Raw genomic sequence first — 24563 nt, 5'->3', positions numbered from 1 at the left:
GTGAGAATAGTTCAGATATGTTGACAAAGTCTTTGCGTAAGGAGAAGCTTGAAGCATGTAGGCGAAGAGCGGGCTTGGTACAGCCCACCATATGAGTTTGAGGGAGAGAATTATTGGGTTCAGCGGCTTGGACAATTGGACTTATTGAGCCCAAATCACTAATTGATGGCAGAAAACAAAAGATAGGGTTTGGTGCATGTGACTATGCAGCGTGCGTGTGGCAGGTGAGCGTGCAGCAAGCGACGAGAAAAGAAGAGAGAAAGTAAGGTTTTAGAGATTTCTGCTTGATGATCGGTGGCCAAACGTTCTCAGTTTTAGCTCAATTTTTTTGTGAAGAATCCTTGCAGCAAACTCTACAATCCTAACGGTGTTGATCTACAGTTTACCCTATCTAAGGTACTTTCCTGTAATATTTATTTTGTGAGACCTAAAATTCCCTTACGATAAGATCCATCTATGTGATGAAGATATAGTTAAGATCTATAATCTTGATGTTATTGTGATCCTATGATTATTATAGAGAAATCGATTGTAAACCTGTTATTATTATTATTCACAGTGAAAGTTTGAGGTGGACTACCGTCTCATGATTTTTCTCGTATTAGATTTTTTACGTTCCTATTTAGTACAGCCATTCATTCATTCGGCCAGCTTCATGCTATCTTCGATCTGTTGTATCAAGAGGGTGACGTTCTCACACGAGGAGCCACCTTCTTCCACAGCCGCCCTCGCCTTGTGTCCCAATTCCCTTGACCTGTTCCTCATTGCTTCCCCTCCCTCCCCTTCTCCCATCAAGCGAGACACGGCCCTGACCATGTCATCCTTCTTCACCAGCACCACATCTTTGTCCACTTGCCAAGGAGTCATGGTCTTGACTCCAATGGCAACTCCAGTTCTCAGCACCTCCACTATCAACTTCTCGTTGAGGAACTGTTCCGCGAAGTGTGGCCATGTTATCATCGGCACGCCAAAAGCTATGCCTTCCAACAACGAGTTCCAGCCGCAGTGCGTCATGAATCCTCCGATCGCCGGATGCGACAGGATCATCACTTGAGGGGCCCAGCCTCGAATGATAAGGCCCCTCGAGCTTGTCCTCTCCTCGAATCCTTGTGATAGCCATGTCTCCACCTCGGCGGATCTGTTCCCGGCTTTGATCACCCACAGAAAGGGGCAGTTCGAGGCCTCCAAGCCCAGTCCTATCTCGATGACTTGAGAAGGCGAGGTGCGAGCGAGGCTGCCAAAGCTCACATAAATCACAGAGCTCGGTTGCATGGAGTCGAGCCAGCGCAGGCATTGCGCCTGATCGATGGACGCTTTGTTTCCTCTGGCGGCTATATAGGCGGCATCTCTGTTGCACAGAAACATTGGACCAATCGTCCACACCTTCTTCCCGATGGCCTCCTGATACTGATCGATGCACGGAGCTTCCAAGTCACTGAAAGTATTCACTACAACACCATCGGACCTGCAGTCCTCCTCCATCATCTCCTCACGGAACTTTGCCATCTCTGGAATGAAAAGAGACCCAGGAATCAGGGCCCTTGGGATCTCAATGTGATGGGGAAACCCAGGCAAGACCACCGACTCTGCGCCATTGGTCACCTTGTCATTGGACTTGTTCTGAAGGAAGAGATGCCTGAAGAGGTGGAACAAACCGCCGGAGCCGCTGAACGTGAGCCTCGGAATGCCCAGCTCTCGAGCCATGTCGGCGGTCCAATACTGCATCGTGTCCGAGATGACGCAGCTCGGCGGCGGGTTCTGCTGGCGGAGGATCGACGTCAGCGGCCCGCGGAGCGTCCGGCAAGCATGCAGGAAGGCCACGGCGTGCTCTCTGGACGTCACGCAGTCGAGGTTCTCGCAGCCCTGGGGCAAGCCGAATTCCTCGCATGGGAAGCGAAGGGAGACGAACCGGATGGGGATGCCGGACCCCCTCGCGCGCTGGATGTCGGACTCGATCCGCGAGGCGTTGGCGGGGGTGGTGATGAAGGTGACGTGAACGCCGCGGCTGGCGAGGAGATGGGCCATGTCGACCATAGGAATGGTGTGGCCCTGCGCCATGAGGGGAACCAACACGAAGTGAGCTGTGGCGTCCATGGCTGCTCGTTTCCACCTTTCGGCACCCAGTTGCAGAGCAGGTGGAAGGTGAGGAAGAGGGAGCGAGGCAAGGTCAAAGATCCATCGCCTCTACTTTATTAAATGATCTGACACTCGAACGTTTTTATAATCGTCACGTGCAACTCGGAATCACACAAACGTCCGCCGTAGAGGACGTATGCTCACACGTCAGATAACTTGACCTCTCTTTTGGGCATTTTACCTAAAACAGCCCCCTTTCGGGTTTTTACCATATGATCGATACTTCCGTAATTGATTTTACGTGAGGGTAACTTTTTTCCGTCAATTTAATGAAAATATCACTCTCCCTCCATCAGCAGCCTCAAATCATTCTCATCACCAACCCGGACTCTTATCACGAGCGACACCGCCCTCTCCTCCTCCCTCGTTGTCGGCCTTTCCACGTCGCCTCCGTGCAACGTCGCTCACGAGTGATAGTCTTGTCCCCCTCCTTTGCCACCTGTGCAAAAGGCAACGGCCCTTATCCTCTCCGCTGGCACCCTCGTCGCCCACCGTTGTTCTATCTGTGTTGCACAAGCGGAAAAGGAAGGGGTTCAAGGCTATCGCCCGCGGGGGCGGGCACTACACAGAAGCGAAGTGGAAGGATGGGCGATGAGGGATGAGGAGGAGAAGGGGGAAGGATGGGGAAGGAGGAAGAGAGGAGGGGGAGCAAGGAAGGACGACGCTACCTATGATGGGAGCAGGAGGCAACAAGCGACGTCGCTCACGGTGGGAACAAGGGGCGGCGAAGGCGGAGACGACAACGATCGGAGGCTGCTTTGGAGGGGAAGGAGCATTTTCATCGAATTGGGGAAAAAGGATTGCCCCAAAGGTAAAAACAAATTTGGGGGTAATTTGGTAAAAGCATAACATGGGTGACATTGATATTACTAAAATGGCATTAAATATCATTTAATATATTTCACAAATATAATTATAATATTATCTTTTTCATATTTCAAAATTTTGATTGGTTGCTGTTAATCGAGTTTATATTATTCAGGAAAAAATGGCGAGTTTCGATTGTTCCTGAAAAATCTTGACTTTTTTAAAGCCTGATCTTTGGAAAGAGACCTATGATTGTGTCGTGTTCCTCTTGCTTTCTGATCTATAATAATTGTTGGTGTTTGATCCATAGGTGGAGAATATGGCTGCTATGCATATGTCTCACCCCTGATGATGATCTTTGGTGTTTGATCCCCACATCCAAGAAGGATCTCTAAGTACATACATATTCCAAGAAGGTTGTTATGGTTTTAAAGATTAAATTTTTTGTATGAAAATTAATTTTAAAAATTATCTAAATAAGTTTTTAGATTTTTTTACTATCTTTTATTTTTTATGAATAATTAATAATTTCATGTTGATTGAGGAATAGAAAGATCAAGAATGAGTTCGTCTGGTCATATTGATTTTTCTACGTTGTTGAATTTTCATTTTGGTTCCCAATGATAGCGTGCTACGCAACTAATTTTGAGTTTTCTTGAAATTGATGCTTTCTTTATGAGTTCTGATGTTGTTGCAGGATTAAGCTTTGTTCTCAAGGATAGATAAGGAAATCTGATGGTTGCGGCAGTGTCAGAACGATCCCAGAGTTCGTCTCGAAGAGCCGTCGACTCATTCCGCCAGCCACCGGAAGCTCCGAGTGCGGACGCCTTTGGCCCAAGAAAGGAGAGGGAGCCATCACTTTAGATGGGCCTTCCCGTCCGAAAAAAGCAAGACTATTTCCTCATTATGCCTTTTGGAAAGTAAAGACAAAGGATTGGATAGGGTCACCAGCAACGCCGCTATCTCTCGCTCCTCTTATCGCTGCCGACAAATTACCCCGTTACGGCGTCCCGCGGACCTGCGGTTGGTATCTCCGGGCTTTGTACAGCGAGACGAACGGTCGGAGCCGTCCCAGCCCATGATCGATGCGATAGACGTCGGTGATTGACGGAGGATATGCTCCTGGTGCGACGCGTGTCCACTTTGCTTTCCTAAATTATGAGTCGTGTCACATCCGCCGTCTGTCTCATTTATTGGCTTCCGCCTCTTCGAGTAATCCGGCGAAGTTTGGATCTTGTTCGAACGTGCCGTCCTTGGAGTCTCGCACCATCTGGATTCTTAGTTCGCTGATTTTGTTGTCTTCAGCTGTGGAAGTCTTCCGGTTTAGGGTTTTTTTTGTTCCCTTACGTATGTGTGGTCTTTAAATGCTGCTCCTTTTCGCCCGTCATTTACGGTTTGACGAGTTCCGACAGGCTTTTGGTACTAACTATTTACGTCTCAAGAGATGATGCTGTGGATTCCAAAGCTAATTTAGATTGGTTATGAAGCCTCTTTTCGAGCAAGAATTAATAGAGCTTATCAGTTTGGTTTTTAGTCACTGATACTCCGTGAATTGATAAAGTGGTCGTTCGTTTGTTGCATAGTTTGGAGTTGATGAGTTTCTGTACCCGAAATTTGACGCTGTGTTCTTTCTAGTACATTGAGAGCTGCAATTTCTAGGAGTCTTATTAGTTCTTATTAGCTATGTCTTAGAAGCTTGCTTTCCCCCAAAAATATGATTTAGGGTATTTTTGGTGTTCATGGTGATTGCTTCATTTTTCTAGGAGTCTTATTAGTTCTACATTGGAAAATGATTGTGATGCTTTTTTCCCCTCTTCTTCTTGGTGTTAAGTTGGTAAAATCTTTGTTAAAATTGGTTCTAATCGTTCACGATTTGTTGCAGGTTGTAGATTAATTTGTTTCCTAAATGGCCTCTGCTTCCTCTCATTGCCCGTTCAGACATATTTCTTTCCTTCAAAGCGAATCTAGGTTCCAATCTGCGGAATCTGGTTACTTTGGGACTCCGCAGTTCTTGAAGAGGAGCACTTCTGAGTTGATTATTTACCAAAATTCTGTAACTACGTATCTAAGGAAGGTAAAATCTTTCTGTGATGCATGAGCGGTAAACTGTAATCTTTAATTCTGATACCTTGTTCATTTTACATTGTGGGAAAGCTATGCAAGAAGGTAACTTGATAATGTTGCATTTAGTTTATTGCACTATTTGAGATTAATGATGAGATGCCTGATTATTTACCTGATCCTTGAAACAAAGATAATAAGATAATCTTGGTATCTGGAACAGTCCTCTGCGATGAAAAGTCGTGAGTTTCTGGAACATAGAAGCTAAGTGTTATCAACAGTAAAACTGAAGGCATATCTCTTTTGCAGGGTTGCAGACAGGTTGCTGCACTACCAGATATTGGTGATTTCTTCTGGGAAAAAGATCCAACTCCCATTTTAGACATGGTTGATATGCCAATTCAATTGAAGAATCTGTCCCACAAAGTCTGTTAGTTTCATAATTACTATGTAGTAAACCTTTGCTGAAATTTTTTACGTGAGTAATATGACAAATGACATTAATTCTAATTCAGGAACTAAAGCAATTAACTGGTGAAATTCGTTCTGAGATATCTTTTGTTATGTCAAAGACCCGTAGGCCCTTCAGAGCAAGTCTTGCAGTGGTGGAGTTAACAGTGGCTTTACATCATGTTTTTCATGCTCCCATGGACAAGATACTCTGGGATGATGGTGAACAGGTACTATGATTTGCTTGTAAACTAGAATCTATGATAACTTAAATGGTTCAAAATATCGTAATGGGGTTTCTATTGTAAATAGCGTTACTCCAATTTTACAGACATATGCACACAAGATTCTGACAGGAAGGCGCTCTCTTATGCATACACTTAAGCGAAAAGATGGTCTCTCGGGTTTCACTTCTCGAGCAGAAAGCAAGTACGACGCATTTGGTGCTGGGCATGGATGCAATAGCATATCTGCTGGGCTTGGTACTTTCTTTGGCTTCTTTTCCCTTATAATTTTGAGTCCATTAGGTGTAAAACAAGCCTCCAGGATGTGTTAGGTTAACTTTCATATGTATTATTGTTGACATTGGGAAGCATCTATGGTTTCAGTTTCATATACCATATTGAAAAGCAAGCTCTTGCTACATGCGGGTAATAAAATATCTGCAACATCAATTGCCTCTAACAATTAGATATTCCTTTTACTTGATGAGCTTGCATATATGGGAAAACTTTCCTGAAGATTTGGATACTTTGTTTTTCTTGTTGTTCTCTGCCATTCTAGAATAAAGATTGAATTTCTTACGTCCGTTGTTTGCATCTACACAAGAGCAGATTTTCTAACAAATGAAATCCAACATATCATAAACATTTCTGCAGTATGTTTTTGTTATAAAAAATGTTATTCGATTAGGAATTTCTTAAGTAGTAAATTGTATTCATACATGGACTAATGCTTATCATTTTTGTTACAAGCACTTTTTAATGTGCATATGAATTTTTATTTAGGTTAGAATGTAAGCTTATATTTGATACTTGGCATATGAAGACATTGAATTTAAAAGTATTGTGATTATTTTAATTTTATGTCCATCATTTTCATTAATATTTTAGTGAAAGTAGTTTACTTGTTTTAGCATTGCTTTAAATTTGTGGATATATTATAACATCTCCAACATTGAGCAGTAGACTACAAATATTACATAGTTTATTTGAAAAGTAAATGTAGCCTTTCTTTACTTGTCTAGTTATTACTAGTAACTAGTGACATGCTTTATGAAATAAACTATTCTTATCAACTGGACCAGGTTAATATAATGAATATAGCAATTGAAATCATAGATACGATCGAAGTCTTTCATTTAATTGTAAACCAAAGTTGAAGCGGAGATTGGAATCTTAGCATATTCAGATGAAACTGATTATTATGATGGAATTTCTAAATGGTAAAGATTAAGTTTTGGAAGGCTAGCTGAAATCTACATTGTAAGTTGAAGTTACAAATACTTCCCCTTATTTAAATTCAATTTTAAGAAAATTCAAAGGATAGGAGAGTGTGCATTTGGATCAGTTAATTCAGTTTGGTTCTGTCTACCTTGTACTACAAAAATTATCTTTCCACATGACATATACGTGCATTTGACAAACAATAGTTCCCAGAAGAGAGATAATTTCTCATTCGCCAGGCCATGTTATTCTAGGATGGTACTGTTATGAACAAATAAACCAGTGATATTGTATCCATTTGTTGGATCTTTACTAGTTGCTTTTTTATGTTTTAGTAACCATGTTTACAATTGAGATCCAGTGATTTGATTTATTTTAAAGCAAATCCTGGTTTTAGTTGCAGTGCTTATTCTCTTTCAGGCATGGCAGTTGCAAGGGATATTAATGGAAAGAAGAATCGTATAGTGACAGTTATAAGTAATTGGACAACGATGGCTGGTCAGGTCTATGAGGCAATGAGCAATGCTGGGTACCTTGATTCTAACATGATAGTGATTTTAAATGATAGTAGGCACTCTTTACACCCTAAGCTTAGTGAAGGACCAAAAATGACAATCAATCCGATCTCAAGCACTTTAAGCAAGATTCAATCTAGTAGATCCTTCCGGAGATTCAGGGAAGCTGCAAAGGTAAATGCTTTCTATTTGAATCATGAATCGCCATAGCACTTTCATGTCTACGTAGGCTCAGGCAGTATAAATATTCATGATACTTGCTTAACAAGATTTATCATACGACTGAATATTTGAATGGTACTATGGCATACAAGCCTATCACAACATGTGTATAATTGTCGTAACCCATAATGGTTTGGTAACTGTCTCTCCACCACTATTTGGGGTTTAATTTAATTATTTTCTTACTTATAATTGAACGCTTTATTCTTCTCATGGGTGCCAATGTCAGGGTGTAACGAAAAGAATCGGTAAAACTATGCACGAATTGGCAGCTAAAGTTGATGAGTATACACGTGGTATGATTGGTCCTCTTGGAGCTACTCTCTTTGAAGAACTTGGGCTGTACTACATTGGACCAGTGGATGGACACAATATTGATGATCTAATTTGTGTACTCAATGAAGTGGCATCATTGGATTCAACTGGACCCGTATTGGTTCATGTAATTACAGAAGATGAGGACTTGGAAAGTATTCAGAAAGGTAAGATAGTGGGATCATTGGCCATTATGGGCTGTTGCAAGGCACAGTTCCATGTTTTATTGTATGTGGATTTATTACATTTATCTATCTTTTGTAAAATGTATATTTCTGTATTAATTACTTGTTCTCACATTGGCTGTTAACAGAGAACTCAAAATCATGTTCTAATTCCATCAACAGCAACCCCTCGAGGACATTCAATGATTGTCTTGCTGAAGCTATAGTTGCAGAAGCAGAAAGGGACAAAGAAATTGTAGTGGTTCATGCAGGCATGGGAGTCGATCCATCACTTAAGCTCTTCCAGTCCAGATTTCCTGACAGATTTTTTGATGTTGGTATGGCAGAACAACATGCTATTACTTTTGCTGCGGGCTTATCTTGCGGGGGTTTGAAACCGTTCTGCATAATTCCGTCAACATTCTTACAAAGAGGATATGATCAGGTATTGTTTCTTGCCCTTGCACTCATCCCCTTCCTGTGCCAGGTGTACTGGTCAATGGCAAAAATGAGTTCCATTAAAAAAGCATTACAAGAAAATTTGAAATAATTATGTTCTTTGTGTAGGTTATCCAAGATGTAGATCTACAGAGACTTCCTGTGAGATTTGCCATTAGTAGTGCAGGGCTGGCAGGATCTGAAGGTCCAATTCATTCTGGAGTTTTTGACATAACATTTATGGCATGCTTGCCAAATATGATTGTCATGGCACCATCAGATGAAGATGAACTTATTGACATGGTGGCTACTGCTGCTTGTGTTAATGACAGGCCTATTTGCTTCCGGTATCCCAGGGTAGCTATTATGGGAAACAATGGTCTATTACATAGTGGAATGCCTCTTGAGGTACCTTTTTGTGATTTTCTCCCTACAGCTTCCATTCTGATTTTCCCCCTTATGTAGTGTAATTTTCATCGTGGTTGGGATCTTAGAACTTTTCAAAGGCAATTTGTTTGTCTTGTCAATTCCTTCATGTTCTGACAAATCAGTATAATATGTAGGAGGCCAGAATTTTGACTCTTTTCATCTCAGCACCTCATTTAAAATTTCTTTTGTTCAAGCCTTTCTCTTTTCTTGTAAAGTAAAAATTGATCTCAACGTCGAGCTGCGAAAGCTGGGTAGGATCTGTAGTTTTACAATTTGATATTTTTTACTGTGATCTCACGGACATGAAAGAATATGATATCCATAAACGACTTGTAATTTTACCCCAGACTTGGGAGGAGCCTTGTTCATTAATCCATCCTAAACAAATATGATATCTATTAACATATGCTGCTCACATCGTGTCTAGTCTGTAGTTCTGTACATCCATCGTCAGATACTGTTGCATATCTGCATATATGAATAACAGTTTACATAATTCGAACATTAAGAAACAGAAGAATGAACCTCTATTCGACATGCTGGGTACACTTATTACCATTCTGCTCGTGTGGATTTATCTTCAGACTGTAATCACATTGTTGGTTATATTTCCAGCTTATGCCCCACTATATCCTAGTTCAGTTTGTTCTATCTGTTGTCTGATTTTGACTATTTTTCACTTCTGTGAAAATTTGACTGCGAGGTATGACATTTTGGCCTTGATCCACGCTGGAAGTAGTTTGGTTATATTATTGGTTTTCCTGTCATTGCACATAGAAACTCATTTTTTAATAAGATGATTTTACGTATTAAATTATGTTTCTGCAATATAGATTTCTGTCGGAAACAGCATACAAGTATCTCATCTTGGATTTGACCGGCTGTGCTTTAGCAAACTTGTATCTCTATGGTTGTAATTACTTGTTTCAGATTGGGAAGGGAGAGATGCTAGTAGAAGGAAAACATGTGGCTTTGCTTGGCTATGGTGTGATGGTTCAGAATTGCCTAAAGGCACAATCTCTGCTTGCTGGCCTCGGTATCCAAGTGACCGTTGCCAGTGCAAGGTTTTGCAAGCCACTTGACATCGAGCTTATCCGAAGGCTATGTCAGGAGCATGAGTTTTTGATAACTGTCGAGGAAGGAACCATTGGTGGTTTTGGTTCTCATGTTTCACAATTCATGGCACTTGATGGTTTGCTTGATGGAAGAGTAAAGGTATTTATCTTGCTTTTCCCAAATTTGTACCCTTTGTGTTTGTACCTATAAAAGTTGGCAATAAGATGAATGGCTGCAAGACAACATAAGGTGATGGTCTTATCTTCTAAATTATCTGTTCAAAGGATATCCAGATTGTGTGATGGCTGTCACCTACAACTTGAATTTCCTGTCCACAAACGTCACATGCATACTTCATATTAAATCATATTTATAACATTACGCTTGAACATTTATCAAATGCATAATTAATAAAAGTATTCCATGCTTATGATATCTGCTATATGACATTCCTGACATTTTCCTTGATAGAAAATGTTGAGAGAATCAAAAAGCAAACTTTTAAATGATGACATTTTTGCATGAATGCATCTACATGATCGACCGATCTGGATTTTGTTCTTTTTTTGGGGCAACTCCATTCTTTCTTCTCTTATCATGATATGTTGATTTTCAAATGATCAAGCGCTCATTTTACGGATGTTCTTATTGAATCACCAGTGGCGACCCATTCTACTACCAGACAACTACATAGAGCAAGCAACCCCAAGGGAACAGCTAGAGATTGCTGGACTGACCGGCCATCACATTGCAGCCACAACATTAAGTCTGTTGGGACGTCATCGGGAGGCCTTTCTCTTAATGCGGTAGAAAGTTCTGAACGGGAACATCCGCAGGAGATTCAAAAGGGGGAATTTTATACTGATGTCTGCAGTTAAGCCTCCGAGTTCTTATCGAGGCTGCCAGATTTTGATCGACATCCGTGGGCCGATATGGAAATTGGGAGAGAAATTGTATAATTTTTTGTCGATATGCTCATTGTTCAGAGTTGTATTCTGTTATCGAATGCAAGCTTCTTCAGCGGGGAGTGAGCTTCTTGAAGGGATGCGCCTTTTGCATCTTAAGAGCTCTTATGTTGTATGGATCACATTTAGTAGTCCCGAGTCACATTTTATCCATGGACGTTCATTTTTGTGCCGGCATGATAAATTTAATTTGTATTTGAGATATGCTAGACCTAAATAAGGTCTAACTCAACTAAGTTGGTTCAACTTATTTTGATGAATTAGATCGAGACTCATTGATTGCACATCGCGCGGAATCAGATTGAGGCAATGAGTTTGGCTTATCAGATTTGTGCTCAACTGGCACTTCATAAAGGATTAGTTAATCGAGTCATTACTAAATATGCTAGCTAAAAAATATAGATTTTGTTATATTAAAACCCCAGGATTTTTCAAATCAAAAGGAAAACTAAAAGATCATTAGACTTACATTTGAACAATCTAATTGTTCATTAATTTGTTGAACTTTCAAACCCCCAAGTAGGTTCAAGGATACAAATACAGAGTTGAATCTTCTCTCTTGTGTAATCATGGGAGTGGTTTAGCATGAATGATACTGATGGATGCCTTGCGATAGCTTACTGAAGAGAGCAGCTGAGGGGAGAAAAGACCACGTCTTTTCTTTGGTTCTTGTTCTTGTTCTTGATAGCTTCAGGTGGATTGGTGACGGCTGCAATTTGGTTCCATCCGAGTAGATCTCAGTTTTAATTTGTAGTGTTCTGTTTCTTCTTACCCAAATCTTCTTCTGATGCTGAAACCTGGATCCGTGACATGAGAGTTCCGTCTCTTTCTTAGGTCTTTGATCTGTTCTATCATATTCTTTTCGTTGTTATTTCATTGCAATATGATATCTAACGAATTGATTATTAGTTTTGTTCGATTACCCATCGCTGATTACTATTTATTTTTAATCTATTCCTGAATAATATTTTTTTATTGGAAAAAATAGTTTTATTCAAAACCTTCTAAGAGCAAGAAAATTAGATAAAACTATGATAATAATAAAATCACTAAGTCTCAGTTATTTGAGATCGACTATAAGAATATCTTATTATCATCGAAACTTATCAAAAATCATATGTTTAATTAAGTTAAAAATATTTATTTTTTTTATTTGTAATCTTTATTAATTTTGTTAAAATTTTCTTGTACTCTATCGCCACTAACGATACCATATGACACGAAATTAGCTATTAATTTGACCATCGCTAATAAAATCTTGAGCTTCCATCTCGTCTTCATCATTACCTCTTATAAATAAATAAAATAAAAAAAAATTCGGATTTGGTAATCGACTACTTGACATGAGAAAAATGGTCGTGAAATTAATTAATAACACTTGACAATGATTAAATGTTAATAAAAAAATGGTCGTAAAATTAATTGATAACACAGTACTGTTTAAATAACATTATAATCTGAAGTAGGTTTTCTGCAGCTATCATGAAGACAATGACTGACGCCTCCTTGTTGACTTTTTCTGGTGTGACGTCACGGACGACTTTTCCTGGTGGCAACATCGCCCGTCACACGATTCTCTACTCTTCAATCTTCGACCCAACTACCGAAGCAACAGCGGTCATAGCGAGCGAGAGGAAGAGAGGCTGCCACGTGCATGGATGGGGGGTTTGCTTGTTGTAAATGGTGCTGAGACGCCACCCGTCCCCATCGCACCGATCGTCCTCCGGCGTTTGCATCAGCCTCTTTCTGTCTTCTCTCGTCCTTTCTCTGCATCTTCCATCGTAGAAGTTAGAAGCTGCGACAGACGTCCGTCACACGCCATGGAACGCATGCACGTCCACCACACACCATTAGTCCTCGATCGCACACGAGCACGCCGTCTCCATCGATCCAGCGAAAAGAGGTCCTGTGAAAGTTGCAGCTTGAAGACGAGTGCTCTGTCTCGTAGAAAAGCCGTTCTCCCTGCAGATGCGCGCCTCGCACGAGTCCACTAGTCGAACGTCATGGCTGAGCGTCCCGTGATCGCAACTGGCGTCGACCGGCTCACGAGAAACGCCTCACCACACGCTGGCGGCGAGCTCGTCCACGACAATGCCATGGTCCGTGCATCGCCAACGAAGCCCTGCGGTATCGGCATAGAATATACCTCGGATGATAATGGCTTCCTTTGCAAAGATTCAACTGCTACGACTCACCAAATCGCTCTTCGACTGTGCACAAACTCATTACATTGAATCATCAAATCAATTTATTGAACTAACCCAAAATAAATAATAGTTAATAAATTAAATCATATTATATTATATTATATTAATAAAAAAATATATATAATGATAATATTATAATTATAAATATGAATATTATAAACAACAACAATTAAAATAAGTACTTTAAAATTATTTTAATAGATTAAAAATAGAAAACAGGAATGCTATGTGAGAGAAAGATTAAGTTAAAGACTTTTGAGGGAAATTTGCCCAAATAACAGTCCACCGAAACATTTGCCGGTGGTCGGTGGCCAAATTGGACTAAGATTTGACTACCACGACCGCGCCCACCTCTCGTGGACTTTGGGACTGCGAGCGACTCTGTCCCTCTATATGTGCTCGTCCTTGTGTGCCATGGAAGAAGTATTCATCGATCGATACCTTGGCCGGTCCATTTGCCTGATAAGGCAGTCGAGCACGTAACCGGAGAAAGAGAACTGTTCCACGGTAAGTCCCACACTGCGATACCCCTCCCTAGTTTTAGGCGTCGATTACGACATGAGTCAATGAATGGGCACAAGTCATGCTCATGTCCCCCACTCGAGCTGTCCGCATGGGTGGATCGTGAATCTGCACCGCACCTGTTCAAGTGGATTTGGGAATTGCGTCGCACCACCAAATTGCCTGTAGAATATGGTGTCTAATTATGCTCATGCAGTTTGATTTGCTTTAACGTGATAGTTTGGCTCTCTCGGCAAACAGCTCTGCGCGCGAAGAAGCCAAGGAGAGAGAGAGAGAGAGAGAGAGAGAGAGGAAGTCGGCGAGCGGAACGCGAAGAGCCGTGAGGCCACCGACGCCGAGAAGTACTGTGGAGATGAGTCTGAATCAGCCCCATAAAGGGTTGGGTGGTGGCGGTCTCTCGAGGGTCTCCACTGTCATTGGCTACGACCCCCGCGGCGTTACGTCTGGCGACAGCCTATCACGTGCGACTCCTGTCGGATTTAGTATCCTTTTAGCGCGGTTCCTTCGCGGCCCGACTGGCTCTCCCTCTCCTCCCTTTTTATTTTCCCTCTCCACCGAAACAGGAGAGAACAGAAAGAAGGAGAGAGAGGAGAATCGCCCGGTGTTCCTTCCCTCCTTTCACATATCTCTCTCCCTCCTCGGGGTGGCACTGCGTTCTCGAGTCGTCTTCACCTGTGGAAGAAAGAGAGAGGGCGAGAGAGAGAGAGAGAGAGAGACCCGCATCAGGTCGACAAACCTTTCTTTTCCTTCATCATTCAAGTTATCGCGCGCTTTACATGTTCCAAAGGCCTTAACTTTCACGCCGTGTGCGTGCCTGAGTTCTGGCTCTTTTAAGTTGGTGATTACAAATGGAACAGCTTGTTCCTTCCAAGAACCTCATTTATGTATGGCGTTCTTCCCTTGTTTGTCCATTTAGTATGGATTCGGAACCATCATTGCCTGACATAGAAGATTTACATGAGGCCAGTTGGTTGCAACTGCTGCAAGTTTCCTTTCTTGATGCTTCTTTGCGTTTATTTTGCGCTCGCCGACTTCTTCGCATCAGGTCGACAAACCTTTCTTTTCCTTCGTCATTCAAGCTATCGCGCGCTTTACATGTTCCAAAGGCCTTACCTTTCACGCCGTGTGCGTGCCTGAGTTCTGGCTCTTTTAAGTTGATGATTACAAATGGAACAGCTTGTTCCTTCCAAGAACCTCATTTATGTATGGCGTTCTTCCCTTGTTTGGGTGTCCATTTAGTATGGATTTGGAACGATCATTGCCTGACATATAAGATTTACATGAGGCCAGCTGGTTGTAACTGCTGCGGGTTTCCTTTCTTGATGCTTCTTGCGTTTATTTTGTAGTTGGTTTTCGGTGGATCTTTTGTCGTTTCTCTTTCATTCCGATGCCTGTTTCCAAGTATTTGACGGCTGCATGTTTCAGGAGATGAACGAGGGATCCGTTCTTGTTCTCTTCTCTTGCCTTGGACTTCGTAGATTACGTCTTCTTGTTTGGCCTTCCCCATTTCTCCGAGTGGTCTCTTCGTATTCCATGGCCCATCCTGTTTTCTGTGTCGCTTCCTCTTCCCTGTTTCTATAGTTTCATGCCCTTGTCATCAGGAACGGATATCCTTTTCGTCCTCTAAGCAAAATTGGGTGCGGGATCGCCACCTTTTCTCTCTCCTTGTGAAAACTTGTATTTTTACTTCCTCTGTTTTCTCTTTCCTTTATTTTCTTTGAACTTTTATGTACAAACTTGTATGTCTGCTTTCTGGAATCTTTTTCTCGTTCTTGCACATATCAAATGCTTTGGTGCAATATAGAAGTCGTCAACATGTTTCTTATGTTTCTTATGAATCGAATTTTGTACCATTTAATGAGCAATAAATGTGCTCTTTTCTTCGTCCTTAGATTACAACGACTGCAAAAGGGATTTGACATGTTGTTTAGGTGTTTGTTGCGTTGCTCATCTTAGATGGTTTCTCCAGGAATGGATCAGACCGCGACTCCCTTGCGAGGGATCATCAACGATGTCAAAGGACGAGCCTCATGCTATCGGCAGGATTGGACTTCCGGATGTCATTCAGGCTTCAGGTAACACCTTATTCCTTATCATCTTGATCGCTGCCAATCCATTAATTGTCTGTCTTCCTTTTCAGCATATTGGCTCCGACAATGTATATCTTCTTTGCTTCTGCACTCCCTGTCATTGCCTTCGGAGAACAGCTGAGTAAAGAAACTGGTAGGCCAGACTTGCCATGGAGTAAATACACTCGAAGCCGGTCCAAAGTTCAAGTTGACATCGAATTAACCTGTTGCAGATGGAGCTCTGAGCACGGTTGAAACCTTAGCCTCCACAGCTATCTGCGGCATCCTGCACTCGATACTCGGTGGGCAGCCGATGTTAATCGTAGGAGTCGCGGAGCCGACTGTAATCATGTACACGTATCTGTACAATTTCGCCAAAGGGCGTGAAGATCTGGGAGCGCGTCTCTACTTGGCTTGGGCAGGATGGCAAGTGATGGCTACTTTATTGGGATCTGTGTTTAGGATTTCTGGTTAAGCTTCGTTTGATTCGTTTCTCTTTTGCTTTTACCAGGGTCTGCTTCTGGACTGCGTGTATGCTGTTCCTTCTCGCAATCTTCAATGCTTCTGATATCATAAGCAGATTCACGAGGATTGCAGGAGAACTCTTTGGTATGCTGATCACGGTTCTGTTCATGCAAGAAGCCATTAAGGTGTGTGTTTCTCTCTCTCTCTCTCTCTCTGAATCGATCCTTGTACATCAAACTGAGGAGAATAATCACTGAGCTTGGCTGAATCACAGGGAATAGTAAGTGAATTTAACATACCCAAAGGTGAAGACCAAACTCAACCGATCTACCAGTTCGAGTGGTTGTATACAAATGGGCTGCTGGGGATCGTTTTTGCGTTTGGGCTCCTGTTTACTGCATTGAAGAGCAGAAGGGCAAGAGCATGGAGATACGGCACAGGTATGCCAAAACAGAGGTTGTAAGAAGAAGAAGAAGAAGAAGAAGAAGAAGAAGAAGAAGAAGAAGAAGAGAGAGATGGTGGAACAGATCATAACCCTGAAGTCTCTGCTTATGGACGCAGGGTGGCTTAGAGGTTTCATCGCCGACTACGGGGTGCCTTTGATGGTGCTGTTGTGGACGGCCATGTCCTACGCTGTCCCGAGCAAGGTTCCCTCTGGAGTTCCAAGGAGGCTGTTTAGTCCTCTTCCATGGGAAACCAAGTCTCTGTACCACTGGACTGTGGCAAAGGTAACACAAGTTCTTCACGTCTTGAAAGAATGATCATGAACACTTCTCTACAAGAATCGAACGCCTTTATCATTCAGAAGCTGTATCGGTTTTGCAGGATATGCTTTCTGTCCCTCCACTATACATATTTGCTGCCATCATTCCTGCTCTGATGGTTGCAGGACTCTACTTCTTCGACCACAGCGTTGCGTCACAGATGGCACAGCAGAAGGAGTTCAATCTGAAAAATCCCTCTGCTTACCACTACGACATTTTGATCCTCGGTTTCATGGCACGTGAAATGTCCAAACGTTTTCTTGTAATCCTCATTCATCCAGGATTTACCTTACCTATATCTTGGCACTTCAATCTCAGGTTCTGGCTTGCGGATTGCTTGGAATCCCCCCTTCGAACGGTGTCCTCCCTCAGTCCCCAATGCACACCAAGAGCCTTGCTGTTCTTAAGAGGCGGGTTAGTAGTCGTCCTTTGCCTGCAGCTCGATCGATCGTCTCAGCCGCTGTAATTTTCTTTTTCTTTCTAAATTCTGGTTCTCTGCAGATAATGCGCAAGAAGATGGTTGAAAGTGCCAAGGAGAGCATAAGGCAACAAGCCAGCAACTCGGAGATCTACGGGAAGATGCAGGAGGTGTTCGTGAAAATGGACAACGGGCCTACGGTAATATAATACGATGAATAGCTCTTGCAAGTTTCAGCTCGAGGTATTGTGTCATTGTCTTACCGAGGTTGATTTATGACTGTGCCGTCCTCAGGTCATCTCGATAGATACCGAACTGAAGAACTTGAAGGACGCAGTCATGAACAACGGGGCCGGCGGTGAAGACTCTAAGGTAGCGTTTGACCCGGAGAAGCACATCGACGCCTACCTGCCTGTCCGGGTCAACGAGCAGAGGGTGACCAATCTGTTGCAGTCGCTGTTCGTAGGTGCGTGCCTTGGAGCAATGCCCATCATCAAGATGATACCCACATCCGTCCTCTGGGGATATTTTGCCTACATGGCCATCGACAGCCTTCCTGGAAACCAATTCTGGGAGAGGACGCTCTTCCTGCTCGTCACTCCTAGCCGGCGTTACAAGTAAGATCTGTTTCTCTTTCCGTAAGTGCGACTCGGCTACGATTCATACGCTCACAACGCAAATTGTTTCTTGTTCTGTGGTGTTCTGTCAGGGTTCTGGAAGGCATGCATGCTTCCTTCATGGAATCGGTTCCCTTCACAAAGATTGCAGCCTTCACAATCTTGCAGTTTGTGTATCTACTGGTGTGCTTTGGGGTGACATGGATACCTATAGCGGGGATCCTGTTCCCGTTGCCGTTCTTCCTCCTCATCAGCATCAGACAGCACATCCTGCCCAAGTTCTTCCATCCGCACCATCTCTGGGAGCTGGACGCAGCCGAGTACGATGAGATCGCCGGAACCCCCCGCCGCGCTCGCAGCCTCTCATTTGGGGTGATGGAATTATAACCTTCGAGCTAATTATTCTGCGTCGCTCTTGTCGCAGCAATTTACCGAGCTTCTCATTGCAGGAAGGGGAAGCATCACAGTCAAACAGTGATGATAACGAAGCGGACATGTGCGACGCTGAGATCTTGGACGATCTCACCACCAGCAGAGGGGAACTCAAGCATAGAACCAAGAGTTTCAACGACGACCGGTTCCATCAGGTTGGCATCAGTTCATCGATATCGAATGGCAGCAGTTTCCTTGTTTTTTCTCTGTCGTGGTTTGATGCTTGTCTTCTATACCGGATGCAGATTCATCCTGAGGTGAGCCAGCAGAGAACATGAAGAGACACTGATCTCTCCGACAAGTGGATCTAAAAGGAGGTCCAGTTCTCAGCTGGATTTTGGTTCTGATGCTGATAGAAGAAGCTGTTCAGAGGTCTTCGGGATCCGTCATGAGAATGCTAATTAAACAGAAACCTAAGAGGATGAAATGTAACATACGGATCCCTCCGCCTACAGTTGGGTACACTCTGCGGAGGTGCATAACTTGTGAGGCAAAACAAAGCACATTCAGGCTGAAGACACAGCAAAGATTAGCATAAGTATAACCTTGTAGCTTCTGTAACAGCAAATATGATGAATTGATGGATTTTTCCTTGTTTCTTAATCTTTATCGGAATATAGTATTGCTCATCTCTATGGAGATCGGCAAATGCAGACCACGAGACAAATCATTCTGCATGACATATTGCATCCACGTAACGTTGGGCTCGAGTGAGCGAGCCAAAGTTGAACACTGCAGCGCGATGTTTGACGAGCGATATGCTGCCGACCGTCTGAAAGTTGCCGGGACCGGTGGTTGACTACGGTTTGACTTTTGGCGGACCGTAGCAAGAAGAAACGAGTGGGAATTATTGTCTGGTGCAATGACACATGGGCAGAGATGCTTAGCACATGGATGGGAAAGAGAACGTCCGATTCTGCTGCCATTGTCTTCTCCGTCTCTTCTTCCCACGGCATGTTCCCTCTCTGCAGCAGTAGAAGAGTCGAACCGACGGATGACAGCTGCTGCGCCATACGCGACTCGCGCACACGCAGCAAGTGAAGCTCCCTGATGGCTGCAAGAATAATTCCCTCGCATCCCACCATGTCACGAGCGTTGCAAACTAGAATTAGTGGAGCGAGGAGAGGTGATGGCGAACCCACGTTGAATCAAGCACATGTGTGACCCGCATATGCGAGAATTGAAGATCGAAAAGGGTTGGGAAAACCCCAAACAAGCACAAGAACGAGAGAGAAGTCGATCATCTGCACTCGTTTCTCCTTCTATCCTACTCTATATGAGAGAACTGTAAATCCAACTCCAATTCTGTGCAAAGCAACTCTCTCTCTCTCTCTCTCTCTCTCTCTCTCTCGGGGTCGAATAGAAATAGAGAATGGCTATTTCGGGTTTAGTCCTCACGTCGTTCCGCCCGGCGGCGATCCGTGCCAGCGCCAGCACTTACACCCACTGGCGAAGCAGCACGTCGAGGAGCGGCTATGGCGGCGGAAGCTTTGGCGTGTCGGCGGAAGGGGAGGAGGAGATTCGCGGTGTTCACGGAGGAGAAGGCGACGCCATGTACCAATCCGCCATTGCCTCCCGTCTCCCGCACGACGGTATCTCATTGCCGCCAGCTCTGGATAAACCGTCAGCCCCGTTCGGCCCGGCTCTCTCCAGCTCAGGCCGGCCGGTTTTTTTTGACCCAATCGACTGGTCAAACGAGCGGCGTATAGTAAATACGTGCTCACCATTTTATTCTCCCGTCATAGACACGCCATACGTATACAGTGCGGTTCAAATTGAACTTTCGGCGCGGGCGGGAAGCGGGACAACAGATGGAATCAAACGGCCACCAGCGTCGCGTCAGCTTAGAGCCAACGCCACCCGTCCCAGGAACCGCTGCGTCGATCGTAAGCCCTCTTCCATTCCTCCTCTCTATTTTTAGTTTACTTGACCTTCCCTCACTCTTATCTCGAGCAGCGTCTTCGTCATAGAAGAGACTAAGCGCTCCTTCCATTCCTTCCTCCCTCACATGGTATTCTTCTCTCCCTGTCTTTCCTTCTCTAGAATCTCGATCTCTGGTTCGAATTGATGTTGATTTTGATCTTCTTTCGGTCTGCTTTCCTTTGGCTCGGGTGATCGATCTCACATATTTGCAGGCGCTTCCCAACCAGCAAACCGTGGATTACCCTAGCTTCAAGCTCGTCATCGTCGGTGATGGTGGAACAGGTATCCCTGCCTTCTTCCGTCCTCCTCATCTAATGCTACGTTTCTCTCGATCTCTCTCTTTGATCGTTTCTTCTTTGCCGTCTCTCGTCATCAGGGAAGACTACCTTCGTGAAGAGGCATCTCACCGGCGAATTCGAGAAGAAATATGAACGTACGATCTCTATTTTTGTCGGTACCGACTTTAGTTTGGGCAGATGATGGATTTCCTTGGGTTTTGGTGCTTGGCAGCCACCATTGGTGTCGAGGTTCATCCCTTGGATTTCCACACCAACTGCGGGAAGATCCGATTCTACTGCTGGGATACTGCTGGCCAGGAGAAGTTTGGTGGGCTCAGGGATGGATACTAGTGAGTTCTAGTATCCACAATTGCTTGTTCTCTCTTCCTCCGCTTCTAGTTTCCTTTTCGCATTCCATGTCCATATTGTTACCACCTTCATCGCTTACGATCTTTCTGTACATAGTGTCGCTTGAACTAGTCATGAAACTTGTTCAAATGATGGGTTGCTTTTTAGTGTTCGACTAATGCTGCTGTTATAAATTATTTAGTATCAAGCACAATGTTGTACTATTATCAATTATTTAGGAAGATCTTTTGTTGCATGTTCTTGAACTATTGATGGTGTTCATCTATTTGACCGATGACTTATTTGAAACTTATATAGCTAATTCTGTCATTAATATGTATGATTAATTAATTCGATCTCCACTAATGAATATGTTGCATCGAATGTTTATCGAACAAAGGAATTTTTATTACATTTTAACTTTTTTTCCAACATGTTGTCGAATTTACATTTTTATCTGGACATGCAGCTATTACTATCTTGATCTCCTGTTTAATTTACATTATACAGTATACATGGCCAGTGCGCGATCATAATGTTTGATGTTACTGCAAGGCTCACATACAAAAATGTACCTACATGGCATAGAGATCTATGCCGGTGAGTCAGAGACTTCGGTGCCATTCTTATCGTGCCTTTCTGTAGCACAATTTGCAGGAATTAATTTCTCTTGTCATGTTTTTTGATTAGGGTGTGCGAGAATATTCCCATTGTTCTATGTGGCAACAAAGTTGATGTGAAGAACAGACAGGTGAAGGCAAAGATGGTCACATTCCACAGGAAAAAGAATTTCCAATACTATGAGATATCTGCAAAGAGCAACTACAACTTTGAGAAGCCATTTCTCTATCTGGCTAGGAAGCTTTCAGGGTAATGTTTCCTTTTCTTATTTATGAATTTTATTTGTTATGTGATGAAAGCTATATATATGTATATATAAGATGAGTGCGTGACTTGTGCAGTGATCTGTCTCTTCACTTCGTTGAGTCACCAGCTCTTGCTCCCCCAGAAGTTCATATCGACCTGGCTGCACAACTATTGTAAGTGAAATAGTAAACTGCATCTTCTAAGGCACATAGATTATCTTAATACTAAATGCAGTATTAAGTATTACTTCGTGGGTCTTTTGCCTCCATAGTCTTCTTGCAAGCAATTACGTCGTCTTATAAAATGTGATGCTTTTGTGTTCTGCGCATACTGCATCCATTATCTAACCGTGTGCAATTTCCTTTCAGTTTCGAGGCTGACATAGCAGCTGCAGCTGCACTGCCTCTACCAGACGACGAAGATGATGCATTCGATTAAGTTGGACCATCTATTGGTTCCTGGTTGACATTGCTGATGAATGTGTCATCCATTAGCAATGGAATAAGCGGTTGTCTACACGTTCTATTTTGTTCACCTTTGCCTTTTTTATGAAGGATGCATCACCTTTCTCTGAGGTATTGTGTGTGCCCATGTTATGAAGATGAATAGAAACCATAAATTGAATCTCGTAACTGCTGAAAATTGGATTAATAGTCTTCAACTTTTGCCAAAAACATCGTAACTGTTGAATCTGAAAGTGTTTCTTTTTTGAAAGAAACAAATAAATTTTGTGACAGAATATTTTTCTTCAAATTTTTATAATAATATTATGTTTTTTAATACTGAAGGTGCTTTGTATGGTGAGAAGTTCTTTTCATAGTCCACCTGCTTGTGCTTGTCAAATAAATCTATCTATATTTTCAATGCGTTTCTGGACTAGTTTTGACTCCATTCTCGATTATTAAGATCAGAAGAAGAGCCTGCACAGAGGGATTGCTCTTGAGCTTGCTTTGACCAAACTGCACAGCAGAGGTTTGATGGCCAACGTCAAATTAAGGATCATCGTCGCTACGTTGATCATCTTCCTGCTGTCCCTGCTTCTTATACTTTGGCTTGTCCTACGACGCTCCCACGCCTTCTTCCTCACCGGTAGCCTCGACGCCGTTTTCATCTTCGCTATCCTCGTGTGGTCCGTCGTCCGCCATGCTTTGCTGGGCCCGCCAATCAGATGCATCGAAGTGGCCGTGGCTGCTCTCGCGTTGGTTGTTCTCCTCACGGTCGTCGTGCTGTCCTGTTTGCGCCGGTGCTCCGCAACCTTCTACGTGACCGCCTCTTTGGATGCTGCTGTGGCTGTCGCGTTCATCTCGTGGGTGGTTGCCCGCAGAGTGAAAGCTCTGAGAAGGAAACGTGGGGAACCCGAGCAGGTGGAGTCGGAGGAAGAAGAGGCGCCCCTGGCATACACCTTCTACAGAGAAGTGATTGGATTGCCCAGAAGATTCCGCTACGAGGAGCTCAAGGCAGCGACTGAGGACTTCCGAACCCCCATAGGAAGAGGTGGCTCTGGTTCCGTCTTCAAGGGCTTCCTCGGCGACGACCTGCCGATCGCCGTGAAGCGAATCGAGGGAGAAGTCCGAGGAGAGAAGGAGTTCCGCACCGAGATCACAGCCATCTTGAGCGTGCAGCACATCAACCTTGTCCGAATCATCGGATACTGCCTCCTCGCAAAGAGCTACCGCTTCCTGGTCTACGAGTTCTATGAGAACGGATCGCTCGATGGCTGGATCTTTCCAAGGAGCGGACGAGAACGGTGTCTGGCATGGGCCTTGAGGTACCAGGTGGCGATGGACGTCGCCAAGGCGCTCGCCTACCTTCATCACGACTGCCGCGTAAGAATCCTACACCTCGACGTCAAGCCAGAGAACATTCTCTTGGACCAGAGCTTCCGCGCACACGTCTCCGACTTCGGCATATCGAGATTGGTGCAGGGAGACGAGAGCAAGGTCATCACCACTCTGAGAGGCACGAGAGGCTACTTGGCCCCCGAGTGGTTCCTGGGCATAGGAATATCCGACAAGTCCGACGTCTACAGCTACGGGATGGTGCTGTTGGAGCTTGTGGGTGGGCGGAGGAACGCGAGAGCTAGCGATCATGGCAACTTTTCGGAGCCGAGATGGTCCTACTTCCCCAAGAACGCGAGCGAGAAAATGAGAGAAGGGAAGCTGATGGAGGCCGTGGACGAGAGGATGCTCGGAGAAGGTGGGGGTGTCAAGGAAGAGGAGCTCATCAAGCTCGTCAACATAGCCCTCTGGTGTATCCAGGAGAAACCCGAGCTCAGGCCCAGCATGGCCCTTGTGGTCAACATGCTCGAGGGGCACGTCGCAGTGAGCATGCCACCGGAGACTAAGATGTTCATGGTGGACCTCACATCACCCAATGACTTAGAGGCTCCCTCCGGTCCCGGCGTAGCTCAGTGTAGCACTTCTGGGGAAGCCACAGAGCACATTACGACTGCTTCAACTCGTTAAGCATACAGTATTCTTTTCCTTAATTAATAATACTTGCAGCATGTGTTGTTTGTATCAAAACATTGATCGGTTTAATAGAAGGTTTGGTTTTGTTTGGCCCCTTTGCTTTAATGTGGATGTGATGCGTCATGGGCGGCTCCAAATGCCGTGGCGAGACCAACAAGCAATGGGATCCTCTAGTCAAT

The 24563-nt window shown here is 43.8% G+C and overlaps 5 protein-coding genes across 10 annotated transcripts; 4 read left to right on the top strand and 1 right to left on the bottom strand.

Moving 5' to 3' along the window:
- Positions 1–529: 529 nt before the first annotated feature.
- LOC135673166 (UDP-glycosyltransferase 73C6-like) lies at positions 530–2208 on the bottom strand. Its single transcript, XM_065181960.1, has one exon. The coding sequence runs from the start codon at positions 2092–2094 to the stop codon at positions 640–642; it is 1455 nt and encodes a 484-aa protein (XP_065038032.1). The 5' UTR covers positions 2095–2208; the 3' UTR covers positions 530–639.
- Positions 2209–2462: 254 nt separating this feature from the next.
- On the top strand, positions 2463–11287 carry LOC135673165 (probable 1-deoxy-D-xylulose-5-phosphate synthase, chloroplastic). 6 transcript variants are annotated; one of them, XM_065181954.1, is made up of 13 exons: positions 2463–2947; positions 3254–3359; positions 3641–4068; positions 4826–5017; positions 5314–5430; positions 5520–5684; positions 5786–5936; positions 7320–7588; positions 7866–8118; positions 8265–8560; positions 8683–8961; positions 9913–10197; positions 10699–11287. In XM_065181954.1, exons 4-13 carry the CDS (start codon positions 4850–4852, stop codon positions 10846–10848), a joined length of 2133 nt encoding a protein of 710 aa, XP_065038026.1. In that variant the 5' UTR covers positions 2463–2947; positions 3254–3359; positions 3641–4068; positions 4826–4849; the 3' UTR covers positions 10849–11287. The 6 variants fall into 6 exon arrangements, with proteins under 6 accessions (XP_065038026.1, XP_065038030.1, XP_065038027.1 ...); XM_065181958.1 differs by lacking the exon at positions 3254–3359 and having other exon boundaries at positions 5577–5684; positions 10699–11205; XM_065181955.1 differs by lacking the exon at positions 3254–3359 and having other exon boundaries at positions 10699–11205.
- A 3201-nt stretch (positions 11288–14488) lies between these two features.
- On the top strand, positions 14489–19100 carry LOC135673164 (boron transporter 4-like). The gene is made up of 14 exons (XM_065181953.1): positions 14489–14777; positions 15702–15807; positions 15873–15955; positions 16035–16227; positions 16313–16451; positions 16541–16706; positions 16828–16994; positions 17092–17265; positions 17349–17444; positions 17532–17648; positions 17743–18065; positions 18158–18437; positions 18515–18652; positions 18743–19100. Exons 1-14 carry the CDS (start codon positions 14690–14692, stop codon positions 18773–18775), a joined length of 2103 nt encoding a protein of 700 aa, XP_065038025.1. The 5' UTR covers positions 14489–14689; the 3' UTR covers positions 18776–19100.
- A 1269-nt stretch (positions 19101–20369) lies between these two features.
- LOC135673162 (GTP-binding nuclear protein Ran-2-like) lies at positions 20370–22487 on the top strand. The gene is made up of 8 exons (XM_065181950.1): positions 20370–20508; positions 20633–20702; positions 20797–20853; positions 20931–21048; positions 21557–21646; positions 21737–21916; positions 22009–22086; positions 22282–22487. Exons 1-8 carry the CDS (start codon positions 20506–20508, stop codon positions 22349–22351), a joined length of 666 nt encoding a protein of 221 aa, XP_065038022.1. The 5' UTR covers positions 20370–20505; the 3' UTR covers positions 22352–22487.
- A 296-nt stretch (positions 22488–22783) lies between these two features.
- Positions 22784–24477, top strand: LOC135673161 (probable receptor-like protein kinase At5g20050). Its single transcript, XM_065181949.1, has one exon. It carries the CDS (start codon positions 22891–22893, stop codon positions 24376–24378), a length of 1488 nt encoding a protein of 495 aa, XP_065038021.1. The 5' UTR covers positions 22784–22890; the 3' UTR covers positions 24379–24477.
- The last annotated feature ends 86 nt before the right edge of the window (positions 24478–24563 follow it).

The sequence above is a fragment of the Musa acuminata genome, chromosome BXJ1-5 (genome assembly GCF_036884655.1).
Source record: "Musa acuminata AAA Group cultivar baxijiao chromosome BXJ1-5, Cavendish_Baxijiao_AAA, whole genome shotgun sequence".
Lineage (NCBI taxonomy): Eukaryota > Viridiplantae > Streptophyta > Magnoliopsida > Zingiberales > Musaceae > Musa > Musa acuminata.
This window is presented reverse-complemented; position numbering and strand designations above follow the sequence as displayed.

What these genes read in the sequence shown, in the direction of transcription:
- LOC135673166 (XM_065181960.1), bottom strand. Translation starts at nt 2,094, where the DNA reads ATGGACGCCACAGCTCACTTCGTGTTGGTTCCCCTCATGGCGCAGGGC.
- LOC135673165 (XM_065181954.1), top strand. Translation starts at nt 4,850, where the DNA reads ATGGCCTCTGCTTCCTCTCATTGCCCGTTCAGACATATTTCTTTCCTT. An exon ending in TGAAGAATCTGTCCCACAAA is followed by an intron (nt 5,431 to 5,519) that starts GTCTGTTAGTTT and finishes ATTCTAATTCAG; the next exon opens with GAACTAAAGCAATTAACTGG. An exon ending in ATAGTGGAATGCCTCTTGAG is followed by an intron (nt 8,962 to 9,912) that starts GTACCTTTTTGT and finishes TACTTGTTTCAG; the next exon opens with ATTGGGAAGGGAGAGATGCT.
- LOC135673164 (XM_065181953.1), top strand. Translation starts at nt 14,690, where the DNA reads ATGAGGCCAGTTGGTTGCAACTGCTGCAAGTTTCCTTTCTTGATGCTT. An exon ending in GGATGTCATTCAGGCTTCAG is followed by an intron (nt 15,808 to 15,872) that starts GTAACACCTTAT and finishes CTTCCTTTTCAG; the next exon opens with CATATTGGCTCCGACAATGT. An exon ending in ACAGCTGAGTAAAGAAACTG is followed by an intron (nt 15,956 to 16,034) that starts GTAGGCCAGACT and finishes AACCTGTTGCAG; the next exon opens with ATGGAGCTCTGAGCACGGTT.
- LOC135673162 (XM_065181950.1), top strand. An exon ending in CGTCGGTGATGGTGGAACAG is followed by an intron (nt 20,703 to 20,796) that starts GTATCCCTGCCT and finishes TCTCGTCATCAG; the next exon opens with GGAAGACTACCTTCGTGAAG. An exon ending in GACCTGGCTGCACAACTATT is followed by an intron (nt 22,087 to 22,281) that starts GTAAGTGAAATA and finishes ATTTCCTTTCAG; the next exon opens with TTTCGAGGCTGACATAGCAG.
- LOC135673161 (XM_065181949.1), top strand. Translation starts at nt 22,891, where the DNA reads ATGGCCAACGTCAAATTAAGGATCATCGTCGCTACGTTGATCATCTTC.